Source organism: Gallus gallus, chromosome 3, assembly GCF_016699485.2.
Source record: "Gallus gallus isolate bGalGal1 chromosome 3, bGalGal1.mat.broiler.GRCg7b, whole genome shotgun sequence".
NCBI lineage: Eukaryota > Metazoa > Chordata > Aves > Galliformes > Phasianidae > Gallus > Gallus gallus.
The window spans coordinates 18436711-18451797 of NC_052534.1; the positions used below are offsets into that span (position 1 = coordinate 18436711).

At 41.3% G+C, this 15087-nt stretch overlaps 1 protein-coding gene across 2 annotated transcripts in view; it reads left to right on the forward strand.

Annotated features, from left to right (window-relative positions):
- The first annotated feature begins 1181 nt into the window (after positions 1-1181).
- The window catches only part of RAB3GAP2 (RAB3 GTPase activating non-catalytic protein subunit 2), a 40303-nt gene continuing 26397 nt past the window's right edge, over positions 1182-15087 (forward strand). For both annotated transcript variants that reach the window (NM_001163800.3, XM_015283645.4), the window contains exons 1-7: positions 1182-1308; positions 8152-8216; positions 10878-11001; positions 12331-12412; positions 14448-14495; positions 14606-14681; positions 14829-14930. In NM_001163800.3, coding sequence (NP_001157272.2) covers positions 1200-1308; positions 8152-8216; positions 10878-11001; positions 12331-12412; positions 14448-14495; positions 14606-14681; positions 14829-14930 — 606 coding nt within the window. In that variant the 5' untranslated portion in view covers positions 1182-1199. The remainder of the gene's footprint in view (positions 1309-8151; positions 8217-10877; positions 11002-12330; positions 12413-14447; positions 14496-14605; positions 14682-14828; positions 14931-15087) is intronic.

Sequence of the window (15087 nt, forward strand, 5' to 3'; positions counted from 1 at the left end):
GCCATTCCTCTGTCCCTGTTGCTTTCAACCTTTCCCACACTGTGACCTTATTTGCCAAGAGCTCCCTTCCCATTGGCACACAGCATGTAATTTTATGCCCGCTCAGAAGAAAAGTAGGATTCAGACATTCTGTCTTTAACAGGCAACAAGATTATTCAGCTGCTTGAATTCAAGTCTAACCTGCACATTCCCTGAGGAGCCACCAATTTTAAACTTAGAAACAAAACATGCATGCTGTTGCTAAGGGCAAAACAGTTATTAGGTGCTGATTGATTACTGCAACAATTACTGAAGACACCAGAACTTGTCAAGACAAGTTAAATATGGCTTATGTGAAAATCCGACTAGAGATTTTTTAGAGGTTATAATCTGAGGCAATTCCAGTTTAGAATGAAACCTCTCTTCGTAAAAACGTGCTCAGTCCTAGGCGGCCTTTAAATACCACACAAAACACCCAGATCAAAACTCAAACTTCCTATACTTTCAGAAGGGCTTGTCTACTTGCACCAGCACTTCTGCTCTTATCCACCTGCCTGGTAAAGTAGGTACTATTTAAAAATAAGTCTAAAGGGCCGCTGATGAGGGCAGTTTCTCTCAGGTGTGGAAAAAGCCATTCTGTGGTGCTCCTCTCACACACGCTTTCCTTCTCCTCGCCCTAGGGGAACACTGGTGAGGCTGTGGGGCAGCTGCCAGCGCTACACTGACATTACCTAATCACCCTCATCGCTGCTGCCACGAGGATGCCTCGGTGTTATGAGATGGAACAGAAATTGGTGGGCGATAAATCCAACCAAGAGCCGTGGTGAAAGAATTCAGAATATGAGATCGAGTCAGCGCCTCAACGCGCCTCCCTTCAGACCCAGAGCGGCTGGGAAGCCGGCTATTCCTCTCAACCAAGTACTCAGGCACCTCTCGCATGCCAATTACTGCATAACGTCTTGGCCCTGAGGTGAAAACTGCCTGGAGCGGCGGAGCGCCCTCAACACCACGCAGCGGGCGGGAACCAACCACCCCTCACAAAGGCGGCAGAGCCACCCCCCCCCCACCTCCCCCCTCCTTCAACGGCTGCCGGCGTCACGTGACGGCCGTCGCGAGGACGGGGGCGCTCGGCTCCGCGCATGCGCCCTGCGCGGGAACGCGCGGCACCAGCTGCGAGGGAAGGCGGCGACCGCTTCCGGGTCGAGCGGCGCGGTGGCACCATGTCGTGCGCCCTCGTCCCCTTCGGCAGCTTCCAGGATCTGGAGGCGGCCCGCGACTTCCTATGCCCGCACCGCCGCCAGGGCAGCGCCGCGGCCGGCAGGGAGAGCGGTGAGTCCGACTCGCTGCTGGAGGGGGAGCTGGGGTTCGGCCCCGCGTGTGGGGCTCGGTGAGGCGGCAGCCCGGCTCCGCTGAGGATGCCGCCTGCCGAGGAAGGTGCCGGCTGGGCGTGCCACGTCTGCAGGCTCTGCTGTGCTACTGCTGGGGTACTTCTGGTGCCCGTCCGATCTCCCGTACTCGTCCTCATCCTGTAGGGTGGGAGTGAAGCTCTTCAGGCGCTGCGCGTCTCTGCTTTCGCGGTGGAAGTTTGTGGTGTCCTACTTAAAGGAGTGCAGCTCTCAGAGGATGGTCTCCTAAAGTGAGCCAGTGCGCATGTCTGAGATTGCAAAACGCGTTGTAAGTGTGCTAAAGAGTTAGTTTAGTGGCTCCAAGGAGAACAAAAGAAGCCACGAAGCAACTAGTCAGGAGCTGGAGGCCAGGTTTGCGTAGCACGGGGCAGTCAGAATCACAGAATGGTTTGGGTTGGAAGAGATCACCGACCCCCAGCCATAGGCAGGGCTGCTCCTCCAGCTCAGGCTGCCCAGGGCCCCATCCAGCCTGGCCTGGAGCACCTCCAGGGATGGGGCACCACAGCTTCTGTGGGCAGTGCCAGGGCCTCACCGCTCTCTGAGTGAAAAATGACTCCCTGAAACCTAGTCTGAAAAAGCTCAGCTCGCTGCATTCACACAGAAAGACCTCAGACAGATGTGATATGGCATTAACTGTTGCTGCGTGGCTGCTTTTGTTCTCATTTGAACCACCAAACAAACTCTTCAGCACGCTTGTTGGGCCTTCTGGCAACAGCGTGGAAGGAATGCATTTGAAGAAGGCAGTCGGGATCCTTCTCAAGTTCTCTCATCTATGAACTGAGCTATGAGGGAATGCTGAGATGCTTATCTAAAAAATCTAAAACGCCTGGTAGGGGATTAGAAGGGGCAAGACAGCACAGAGGTTGTGAAAATTTAAAAATACACTGTAACTGATTTACTGCTGAATCTTGTTGGCTTCTTTTTGTTTGATTTTAATACACTTTATTGTCGAAGTGCACTTGGAAAGAAGTAATTTTGGAAGAATTTTATGTAATCATCACACATCTTTGATTATTCAGAACTCCTAATAGAAAACAGTAATGTTCTGCTACTGTGCTTTTCATTTTAATCGTATGATACTCCAAAAAATGCACACACATTCCGCATGGCTTAGTGTCAATGGTATCTAAAGGTCTAAAGGAAGGATTTTGAAACTGGTAGCATCCTGTAAAGTGCCTGTTGGATACTGAAGATAAAAGCTAAAGATTGTAACTTGTTTGTATTTCTAAAAGTACTTGTTGAAAGAAATTCAAGTATTTCTCTGTCGTTTGGTAGTACATGCAAGACTAATGGGTGTAAAGGAACTTCTGGACGCTTCTGTTGGTGTGGATTTATCACATGGCAGCTGTAAAGAGAAGAGGCATTTCATCTGCTGTAGAAGCACAAAAAAATTGATAGCAGCATTGAGATTGCATATTCTAGAATGTGCTGCTCATCCTCTTTAATGAGTAGGCTCTGTTTGGGACTATTTTTGTATTTGCTTCTTTAGTCATCAAAGCTGAGTATCAGAACTGAGTGTTTCTCAAAGTGCCGTTCATTTAGACTTATTCACATCTTTTGGATTGGTGGCTGTAATTTTTTTGATACTGCAGCTGTTGGCTCGAAGTGAGTGAGAGCCCTCAATGCGGCTTCAATTAAAGCTCACAAGCAGGCCATGTTGGAGCACAACGTCTCAGTGCATTTGTTTTGATCGGGAGGAGCACTGTTATAATTTGGAGAGGTGTCTTATGCTAGAAGGGAGCAAGTTGTGTCGGTATCTTAAGTTAGGAGAAAAATGGCTTTGGCGGTGTGGAATGGGAGGTTCCTTTCCCTTTCCATTTGTTTTAGAAATCATAGAAATTATAGTCGTTTCTTGCTGCCTGCTTTCCTGCCACTCTGCAGTCTAAGCAACTGAGTCATTGAGCTGTGAGCATGTTTGGAAACGTATTACACTGGGTGAGATGGTGTAGGTAATGCAGTCACTGCTCATCTTGCACTCTGAGTTGCTGTTTTTGACTCTCTTCCTTTATTCTTTATGCCTACGTATTAATCCAGTCATTTTTCTTAGTCAGCAGCTGACTTGTGTGGCAGATCAGAAAAGTCCTAAGGTTTTCTATAGTCGTTATAATTTGAGGAATTTATCTACAGTTTATTTAAAGTGATAAGAGGTATCTCTGTTCCAGCAGATGCTGAAATTGAACTGTGTCTTTTAAACCACTTTACAGCACATTGGTGATGTAGCCAGGTGGGCCTGATGCTAGATAGGATGTGGGGATGTCAACATGAAGTAAAACCAAAAATTCAGTGCTTGCCTGGTGTGTGGATATTCGTAGTTCACAAATGTGTTTATCTCCCATTACGCAAATGACATTCATCCCCCCAGATCATTTCTCCTTGGGAGCTCCCAGGCAATGATGCTTGCATGTGGTACTAAGCAGGTGACTTCAGGGTGGTACGTGGCCCCCTACAGCATCAAAATGGTGGGGCTGGCTGTGAGGGAGAGACCAAGGGGGATGTTTTGACCTTGTTATATCTTGTGTAGAGCCACGATGTGTCACTTCTCTGCCCCTTTTTACAATAGGAATGATAGCTTAACCTTGGTAGAGGAACTCTTCTCCAAAACCCTGCAGTGTTAAATTGACAGCATCCTGAAAAGCATTCTTCAGCCCTGTTCCTTGAAACCACATATTTGGAATTGTGCTTAACACACTTGGCTTTATCTAGACCAACTAATCTGATTCAGAAATTCAGAAAGCCAGGCTTTTTATTTCAGAGCTTCAAACGAGGTTAAAAAAAATGCATTATAAAATTAATTTCTTAATGGCATTTGGCTATGGGATTCTTAAGTGCATCTGTATGCCTCTTATTCAGTTTGGTATTTTCCTGTTGAAGGGCCTCCCGATAAACTTTTTTGTATTGCCTCTTCAATTAGATCCTCACTCTCCAGATTGTGTTGTATACATTTAAGGTTCCTTTCTTGCCATTTCTATAAAATATCAAAAAGATTATGCCTTGATACCTAATAATACATTCTGAGATACGGGGCAGATGAAATGATGTGCTCTCAATTCAGGTCAGAGTACTTTGTTCCAGTATCCTTCACACCTGTTGGTGTTTTTATTTGTTTTGTTCTGGTTGCTTTTCTGTTTTTACTGCTGTAACATCTTGAGTGGATAGCCTTCCTTCTTTCTTGCTGTGACTGAGAACTGGAGCTGTGACTCGCACTTGGAAAAGGAAGCGCTACGTTTTGTGTCATCAGCTTCATTTGTTTCGTGTGCTATATTGTTTCACGACCTTTCCTTCCTGCCGTGCTACCTCCAGCTTGTTTTTGAGTAATCTATCACTATAAACCATGGAAGTCTGCAGCATTATTAAAAAAAAAAAAAAAGCTTTGTAGTACAGCATCATTTTAAATTGTGATTGTTTTTCTCAGATTAAAGCAGTTGAGCAATTCTTTCTCCCTTAGATGATCACAAGAAATACATGAACTGCTTTTTGTTTCTTCTTGGATTAGTGAGCTAACTTAATTTGAATGACATCTTTTTTTCTTTTTCACTTCTTCTAAGATAAGAACAATACAGATCTTCAAAGGGGCTTCCTAGTAGTGCTGTCAAGGCAGCCCAGCATGTCTGGCAGTCCCCAGTTTAGGGGGAGCTTTGGGAATAAACGTCCTGTGATTACTGAATAGGAAGTTGTAAAATGGCCTGAAGAGAAAAGAAGCTGCTATTTCTTCCCATATGAAATCAAGGCATAGAACAAATCGGTGCATGACTTGGTTTTATATGCAAATAGGACAGATGTTACAGTTTTACATGATGCGGCTTGAGACTGTATGGACTAAAATCCAATACCACATTGAGTACAATATTCTGTCTTGAGTATTTTATTAAAATTTATCTCATTTGGAAAAAAAAAAAATCTATGCATTTGTTTTGAAGTGATATATCCACATATGTAGGGGTAGTCTGATCACTGTAGCTTTGGGGTCCAGTTTTCAACACGTGTTCTCCATCTTCTTTTGTGGGATACTTTGTGATGCATTTACACTAACTAATAATGCTGTGCTGTGGTTGAATTATTACAGATGTGCCTCCCTGCTGGTTCTCTCTCCATTATTTCTGAGATCAATTACTTGTTTAATACCCTGCTTCACTCACAGTTTCAGTTGCTTTGTGTAGGAGAAGTTCTTGATATGGATAGGGGCACCATTTTCCCAGAATTAATGCCTGGAAGGATGGAAGGAACATATACAGGGGATTGAGAAATGCATATCATTAAAGAACATGGGGCACTCTGTGTAATACTGGGTGGATACAAAGGAGCAAGCTTGTCCTCCAGCTTACAGCCATTACATGCTGGCCTTACAGAGCAGGTCACAGCTGCGAGAGATCTTTGCAGCATCACCAGTGGAATGATGCCTCCCCATTACCTCGTATTTTCCAGTCTGTCTGGATTTCTGAGCTATCTAGATTCATCTGAGAGATGATGACAACACTTACAGTGCAACCGTGCACATAAAGGCTGCAGGAATTGTCACGGTGAGGGTTTTGTGGTGGGTGCTGAGTCTCAGCATTGATGAGGCAGTTTTGGTGGAGTAGTCGGTCTGTTCTGTGCTGTTGGGATTGCATTGGCCTTGATGGTGCTTCTTGGAGGTGATTTTGACTCTCTGGACTGTGATGCACTGACAATTTTCTTTCTTACATGAATTATATAGAAAGGAGATTATTTTTTCTTTTGAAAAAATAAATGCAAATGGAATTGGAATTTAGTTAGCTACCTTAAACTAAATATTGAGTTGGTTTCTGCTTTCTTCTTGCCATTTATATTCAAAATTCTCCTTTATTCTGGAAAGTCATCAAGCCTCATCTTGTATTTGAGCCTGACTGTTGTTGTTACGTAGGTAGACCTCTTGAGATAACTGCGCAGCCAGCTCTGTATTGGCGATGATGCAGTCAGCTGGCTGACTCACCCCTTTCATAGATGGTGGAGAGGTTTCAATTTTAACAAGGGTTACTCATGTATTGGATGTTTGGTCGTACACAGTCTTGTGAAACACTTTCCCAGCGGTGTTGGTGGAATGCTTCTTTCTTAAGCTAAAGTATTTTTAGAGTTGTTTTTCTTCATTCAAATCTGTGTGAGCACAGTATAGACTTCAATTTCTGTTTTGTTTTCTAGTTTGATTTTGTTCTTAAACTAGCCAGAGTTTTTAGAGAAATAGAGTTCTTGTTCATGCTGTTTGGTCATCCAAAATGGCCGAACCTTGCTTGATTAAAGCTAAATTTAAACTAGGTTGAGATGAGATGCTTAAACTTGTTAAGGTCCATGCAGCCATGACACCAGTTAATGAAACTCTTAGAACTCCTCAGGAAATGCTTGAAGTCTAATGAAACCTGAAGCAGTAACATCAATATGAATTTTTCTATACTTGGTTTTTTTAAGCTCTTACAGTGATGCTTGTAGTCTTATTGAGGCTTTCGGTGGTGGTGGTGGTTCAGAATTGTATTAAACCTACTCACGGCAGGAGATATACATCTTTTACTACTCAGGGCCTGCATGCAGCTAACCTTTGGAACCTTCAGTTCTCATCAAATTCAGAATTTTTAGATGAAAGAATTTCGAATGTTGTTATATAAGACCAACGATCATCCCTTGTAAGACAGCTGAGAAGTAGGCTTCCCTCTACAAATGGCAATTTTCTCAACTTATTTGATCTATTTTCTAAGCCTGTGGTTTCCCTGAGGTTTCTGAATGATGCCACTGAAACTGATTGGTGTCTTGTTAACTTTCCCCTGCACTGTTTTGCCAAGAGGTGAATAGGCAGTGCCAGCGTGCTCCTTTTCCCTGTGGAGGCTGTAGCTTCATCTTTGCTGTGGCTTCTCTGGGTGCGGTGGTAATGGTAGTCGAATCTGTGTTGTCCTGGCCTTGGAGATTCTGTTATCATTTCCTTGCACACAGTTATTTCCTGTCAAAGTGGACTTACCTTGCTACCGGCTTGTCCTGCAATTGACTGAAAAACAAACCAATAACACCAATATGGAAAAGATGATATTTTTCATACAAAAAAAAAAAAAATCACAAGATTATTCTCACATGGTTCTTACGATGTTACAGGGCTTCTGACCTTCATCAGTATGATGCTCGAGGGCATGTACATGAATCCTTGAAGGGCTGAGAGAGCATCCTGTCTCCTTACTTTCTCTCTAGCTGCCTGCTAATATGTACAAGATTGTACTCTTGCTGTCTTCGAGGCAGTAACAATTTTAAATCAAGCTAAAGCTTAAAATTTAGGTCTTCATAGCTACTGTTGTTTCAGCTTGCTGACACAAACTAGAAGTTTATCTTGGCTTTCTTAAAAGGGCTGTGGAGAAACTGAGAGAAGGCTAATGTGGTTGAATAATTTGTTCCGTAATGTGCAGAGGCCCTGCACATTATGTGTGCTGGATGTGTTGCATCAGGCACTGTAAGCTGTTACGGCCCAGAGGTCTGCACACAGTCTGTCAGGTGTTGCTCCACCTGTTTCTAATCTGTACTTAGGTGACATCTTGATTTTGTTGGTTTTTTTTAACTTTTTCATAGATTTAAAGTGGAGATAAATAGGAAGAAATCCAGCTCTACCTCTTCATGTTTTTGTTGTTTTTTCCCTGTAAAGCTTGTTTAGTATCTGCTACTAATAAAGTTACAGTGCATTTGTGAAGAAAGGAAAACAACTGCCATCAATCCACTTCGTGTGTTTTCTTGCTTATGTCATATTCATGTGACTGTTTTTTTTTTGGTCTGTTGAAAACAGGTAAGCCAACAAACTGGGAAGATGGTGGCTGGGGAGCCTGGGATGAAGCAGAATTACCAGAACCTGTAAGTTCATATGCATGAGTTCTAGGTCTCCGCATTTCAGTCCCATTTTCCCTTGCAGTTTCTGAACAGTTACTGTGGAGGCACAAATTCAGGCATCTAGTCTCAGAATCCAGGTGTCTCTTAGAAAAACTGTTTCATAGTTGTGTGTAAAAATACCGTGCTGAGAATAAACACTGAACTAAAACATTCTTCTGCGATTTGCAAGAGAGCTTCCTTAAGTATGTAACTGTTGTCATAGAAATGCATTGTAAAGTGTAGTAATCTCAGTATTAATGTGCATTATTCCTGATTTTAATTCACTCTGAGAGAGTATGGGAGAATCTGTAGGTAAGACTGGGCTGGATTTATTAGGATTTCATGCTGTAGTATGAAGAAAGATGGAATGATGCAAGTGTCGCCTTGCTATCTGTGTCACAGTAGTGTGTGCATCTTAATTCTCAATTGATGATTTTCTTAAGAGGACTGATAGGATCTTTTTGAACCAATCTAAAAACTTGAGCGTACCTACCCGGTAATGGGTCTTCTTCATTGCAGTCTGTTTTTTCATCGCTTTGAATGAGCTGCATCCTTCATTCTTCTCTTGCTGGTTGCCATTCCAATATATAACTAATATTGGGAAGCGCAATTACCAGAAATCTAAAAACAGTGATGTAAGCTGATGTAATTACACGCTGTGTCCTCTGTGTCAGCTTTAATGGTTTGCAGCTGCCTGTGTGGTTAGGGAATGACAGTCCAAAATATTCACGGGGGATGAGGAATGCTGGAAATGCATCAGATTTCGATAAAAGTGGAAGAGTAAAATGGTTTAAAAAAAAACAAAAAAAAGATGTGTAGACTTTAATTTCACTTGGAACAAGTGCCTGAAATCAGCTTCTGAGGGGAAAAAAGGGAAGAGTAGCTAACTTTATTTAGATATGGTGGCAAGGAAGAACGTATCTCTATACCTTGCTCTTAGTAGCTGTCTGAATGGTGGCTTCTGGGGACCTGGGCATGACAATGAAGATATGGTCATCAACCAGTCTTAAGTGTAGACTTTGAAATCCTGAACCACTGATGTAAATACTTTCCTACTGGTCACACAGTACTCCCTTTATGTTGTTATGTACGGATGGTGTTAAAGAGGAGATGAAATTAAGCAAGCAGTATGAGGGCTGCACCGTTGCTCTTTACAGGGAGAAGAACATCCCTCTTTCAATGAGTGTATTCGAGAATAATGCAGTTAGTCTGGGGTTGGTGTTGAGGCTGAGACTTGTAGCTGTCAAGGATGACTTGCATAAGATGTTAGGGAAGCTTTCTCTGTAGAAATCCTCTGCATCCGAATGAATCATCTGAAGAAAACTGCTTGATAAGTTCCATGTTAGACTAATAGGGTAGGCTGAGGAATCCAGACCTTGCCTAGCTAAAAATGCCTCTTATCTTCTGTATTTATATAAATGTGCAGGAAGTATGCCCAAGATGTGGGGCAGAATCTTTAACTTTTTACTTGAATGAGAAAACGGATATTACAGCTGAGGTGAAAAGTTTAAATGAGCATGGTGTCTCCTAGGGATGAGTCACTCCCATGCTGATGTCAGGGAATAAAAGGGAGTATAAAAACGCTCAAATGGGATGGATATTCAGCTCCCATTTCAAAGAAGTGAATTTATCAGGCCACATTTTTATTACAAGTGTCATAAGCTTTTGTAATTTGGTAGATTCAGCAAGTGTAACTGAATTGAAATAGATCTTTTCCTAGGGCATTTCATAGAATCTTAGCATATCCCGAGTTTGAAAGGACCCACAAGAATCACTGAGTCCAACTTGTGGCTCCGCACAGGACCACCCAAAATCCAAACCATATGTCTGAAAGCACTGTACACACACACACACACACACACACACACACACACACACACACACCCCTTTTAGAGGAATTTCCTACTACTGCATTTTAGGGAGTTGTAGGTGAAAACAGCTCTGCATTTAACCCTCATATGTTTCTTATAATTAGTTGAGTTGAAGCTAGTTTTAACTGGGATGTGTAGCTTGTTGTGAACCATGTGTTTTGCTAGTAAATATAATCTAAAGCTTTTGCCATGTTTGAACTGTGAAAGGAAAAAGCCAAAATAAATACTACAATCCTCACTCCCAGTGTAACTGCGGAAAAAGTATTGCTATAGAATTTGGCATCCATAAACAGACGAGAATGACATGAAGAAAAGATTCACTTGTGTGAATTAAGTGATAGCATGGACAAAGGTGGTTATCAGAGTATTCATACAGTGCTAATATTGACTGGATGATAGGCATTCAACGTATTCTTTATGTGCACAAAGTGACTTTTTTATGCTGTGGCCTTATGAAAGAAAATGAATGTAAAGGCAATCACGAGTGTGGTCTGTCAATTCTTCCTGCAGCTTTTCTCCGGTGGAGACTTGCATTTCATCCAAGCAAATGCAGCTTCATTACTAATTTGCAGACCTGCAGATATAATTAGTGTAAGGTTGATGCCTTTTTGTGCATCATGCTTTTTTTCTGTGCAAATTTGTGCTCTAGAAATTTTAATAGGTGGTTGTGCATTCAGCACTGGTATTGAGATTAAGCCAAAGTGTTAATTTGAATCTTGCACGTTGTGCTGTGTTTAAAAATCACTGCATACATTAACTAAAGCTTTACCTGTAGGAAGAAGAAGAATCTGCTTCCAAGAACCAGAGAAATTACTGGCTTCAGGACTGTGTGTTGTCCTTGTCACCGACAAATGACCTGATGGTAATAGCTAATGAACAGAAGGCAGTCTTTTTAGTGTGTAAGTATATGTTCTGCTAAGTATGTAAGCATATACGTTTATTAGTAGTCAGGGCAAAATCTATTTTTTCCCCTATTTCCGGAGTTATCCTTAGTAATATGTGAACATTGAAGAGCCAGCTTCCATTTACCTACTTGCAATGGCCTGGTTGCTTTGCCAGTAACAGTTTGGTTGTACATGAGCATATGTTGGTGATTCTTTCCCTTTACTCTGCCCTTGTAAGAACCCACCTGGAGTACTGCATTCAGCTCTGGGGCCTCCAAAATAAGAGGGACATGGAGCTGTTGGAGCAGATCAGAGGAAGGTCATGAGAACGTTCAGACTGGAGCACCTCTCCTGTCTGTAGAGGCTGAGAGAGCTGGGATTGTTAAGCCTGGAGAAAAGAAAGCTCTGGGGATACCTTACAGTAGCCTTCTGTTACCTAAAGGGGACCTGCAATATAGCTGTACAGGGACTCTTTATTGGGGAGTGTAGTGATAGGGCAAGGAGTAATGGCTTTAAAAGAAAAGAATTAGGTAATTAGGCAGATTGCATTAAGTTAGTATACTGCAAATGTTATTCTTTGCAGAGTTATATGATCCAAAACCAGTGTGGGTTTGTTGCTAATTTTTTGCAGAAAATAAGACAGCAGTGGTCCTCAGAAAGTTCCTGTTGCATCAAGAATAAGGAGATGATTTAGCTTACCTGCTGGAGGGTGCTGCTGAACTGCTCAGCAGTAACTATACCACACAGTGGCAGAAGTGTCCTTGTGTCTTAAACTTTAGGTGTCAAACAAATGCCACACAGTGCTAGTTTTCTTAGTTGTCCATCTGCAACTGGAAGTTGATGAAACAAAGTGTTAATTGTAATAGCACTCTGAATAGGAAAGTGTAGTGTTTTCTAGCACTGTGCTGGTTAGAACTTGTCAGACTTAGTGTAGGATTTCCATGTTCTCAGGGTTAGCATTAAAAATTTTGCTGTTTGTTTAAGCTTCAGTGATCATCCCAGAAGAAGTTTGCATTTGCTTAGTACTCTTCTCTCAAAGATTCTGTTCTATTGATTGAACCTTTTAAAATTTAATGAAGTGGGTATTACTGTATGTAACTTTTTGAACAAATCTAGGCATTTCAGAATGATTTTAATAGCATATGGTTCTATACAAGTTTGTATGGAGATAGGGGTTTTTTAGAAAAGCCAGTAAAGGTAATGCTCTTTTTAGTCTTCAAGGTATGTAATTTGTGCTTAATCTAAGTGTGATAAGATGTATTTTATGAAAGAGTGATTAGGAATAGAATTCTGTGAGATGTAAGACATTACAGTTTTATAGATGGTGTCTATTTTTAATCATAGCTAAATGGAAGCAGAGTGACAAGGGAAAAGAAGAAATGCAGTATGCTGTTGGCTGGAGCGGCTGTCTGAGTGTTGAAGAAGGGTAGGTGTTGAAATGTAGTTGTGATTAAAACATTGTTTTTCTATTTAATAATAATTTGTAACGTAACTTTTTTTTGCTTTTGTCCAAGTGCATTTATGTTTTCATACATTCATATTTTGAGAACAGAAATTTGAGTAATCTGGGTGAGCTTTGCAGTGGTCACCATTCATGGGTAGTGTGTCTCAGGACATGCTTGTATAAATTAGGAGGAATGCTGTCTGTGCAAATTAACATATTTGCATGTAAATTAGAAATTCTGAACAAGTCTGGGTTCTCAAGCTTTTTACAAGTAGTAGAAGAATGCTTTTTGAAAATCTACTTTTAGAGTAGAGGTGGAATTTTGGTAGGGGATGTTGCAACTGGAAGTGTATGAAGTTGTTCCAGAAATAATTCTTTTCATTTTCAAAACCTCAAGTAAATACGAAGATCTCTTTGGTTAAGAAGTCAGTCCAGATTACAAGCGGTGAGCAACATTTGTGTGCTTTTTCTGTGTTCATCTGCTCAGATGCATTGAATTTCATCTGTCTGTGACCTCTACAGTAAATAGCCTTTTACCTGTTTTTGCCACTTTTAGAAATGGTTTTGGTGCTCTAAGTCATTTAGAACAGTTACAAAATTTGCCTTGGAAATACATTTGGTATATATATGAAATTTCTGCTAGATCTGTCTTTAAATAACCAGACTGAAACTTTCTGGACTCACCCATATGGAGTAGGATTTGGATTTCATTATCAAGTTTGCAGTCTCGGGTTGTCTGCATTTGAGCGTGACTGTTGGCTTCAGCCTTCTGTTATACTGCAGGAGGTGCCGAATTAATCAGACATTTTCAAACCTGTGTGAGTAAGCCTGCTGCTGCAGTGAAGTTGAACTGTTTTGTAATGTGTCCCTTCAGGATTTTTCCCCGTTGTACAGCTGAAATTACCATGTCATCTTCTGCTGCAAACAAACAAATTCCACAACAAATGAACAGACCCCTTGTTGGGAGCTTAGTACTGTTCTTTCAGCTCTGTTGTAGAATTGGGTGGCTTTCTTTAGATAGACACAGCTAAATCTGTTGCAGCTTGATTTAAGGTTTGCAAGTGTTTCCTGTAGGTGAGGGTTCTATTTCAGTGGAGGTGTCAGTAGGACGGTCACTGCCAGATTGTCTAAAGGCTTGTGGCATTTTTTGCCCAGAGCTGTCTTTAACCGATACTGTTGTGAGGTAGCTAAGCTTTCCTCTTAAAGATGAGATTTCACTGAAATTGCTATTAAATTGTGATTATATTGCAACTCATGTCAAACTTGTGTTTAGGAATTTTTTTTCTGTAATTGTCTAGCCTGGTTATTTAATCACTTCTTGGGGAATGGAGGTGGCCTGAAATGCAAATAATCCATAGTACTGAAAGCTTTTATGCTTCAAATGCTGTTCAGGATGTCACCTTGAATTTAAATGGTATTTCATAAAATCTTTGTACTGCTGCTGTTTCCCTAGACAGTGTAAATTTTTCCATTGTAGAAACAGCTAAATAATTTTTGATCTGAGATATTGAGGCTTGCCCCTCTGCTTGCCTTCTGCATGCTGTGCCTGCCATGCTCAGTTTCCATCAGCTGGGAAGACCAGGTTACTTCTTGAAATGTTATCAAGTTATAATGATGAATACAGTGGATGTAAAAATCTGCTTGGTTACATAATGTATTCCAGAACTGTATTTTGAGAAGCGTGGTTCAGGTGTAGTATTTGTTTTTTAAGCCGTGAATCTTTACTGAGAGTACTGGCAGAATGATCTTTCTTGAGTGATGAAGGAAAACGATAACAAGGTGTAATAAGCACTCATTGCAATCTGTTTAGGTACGTATATGACCTTGTAATTCAAAATGTCTTTAAAAGGAAGGTTTTCTTTTTTTTGCCTTTTCTAGTTTGAGCTTGACAAATTATGTTCTGCATTCCTATATTGTTAATATATTTCAAATGTTGACTTAGGAAGATGTCATGTAGAGAAATCTTCTACAACGGGAGGATAAAATATGCTCATTAGTTTTATCTTTCTGTTTCTAGTGAATGTGTGAGTAGTGTATTATGTATCCCCTTGGCAAGTCAGAAGAGGTAAGGATTGATATTCCTATGAATATGCATTCTCCTTACATTATACCTTTGTATGTTTATGACTTACAGCAGGATTCGTTTTTAACTTCTAATGTGTCTTTATGAAACAGGAGCTCCACGGGTCGTCCTGACTGGACCTGCATTGTGGTTGGCTTCACCTCTGGCTATGTTCGTTTTTACACTGAGGTATGTTTCTCAGCACGGTGAGCCCACAAGAAAGCCACTGTAATAAACATCTATTTCTAAACAACATCTAATTTCACTGACTATGCTTTTTGCCTTACCTGAGAAAAAGGACAGCAATGGTCACGCTTATTATTCTTTCTCTTTTAGAGTGGAGTACTGCTTCTTGCACAGCTTTTAAATGAAGATCCTGTCCTGCAGCTTAAGTGCAGAACCTATGAAATTCCCAGGCATCCTGGTGTCACAGAACAGGTTTTGTCAGATTATTTCAAAAGCGAAGTGGCAGTGTTAAGGGGTATGGAAGGGAGTCTTCTCTGTGAATCCTCTACATGCTTTACCAGTTTTTTCATGGGTAGAAAATTCCTTACAAGAGACTGTGCATTTCTTGTTCTAGAATTATTTTTGCTTT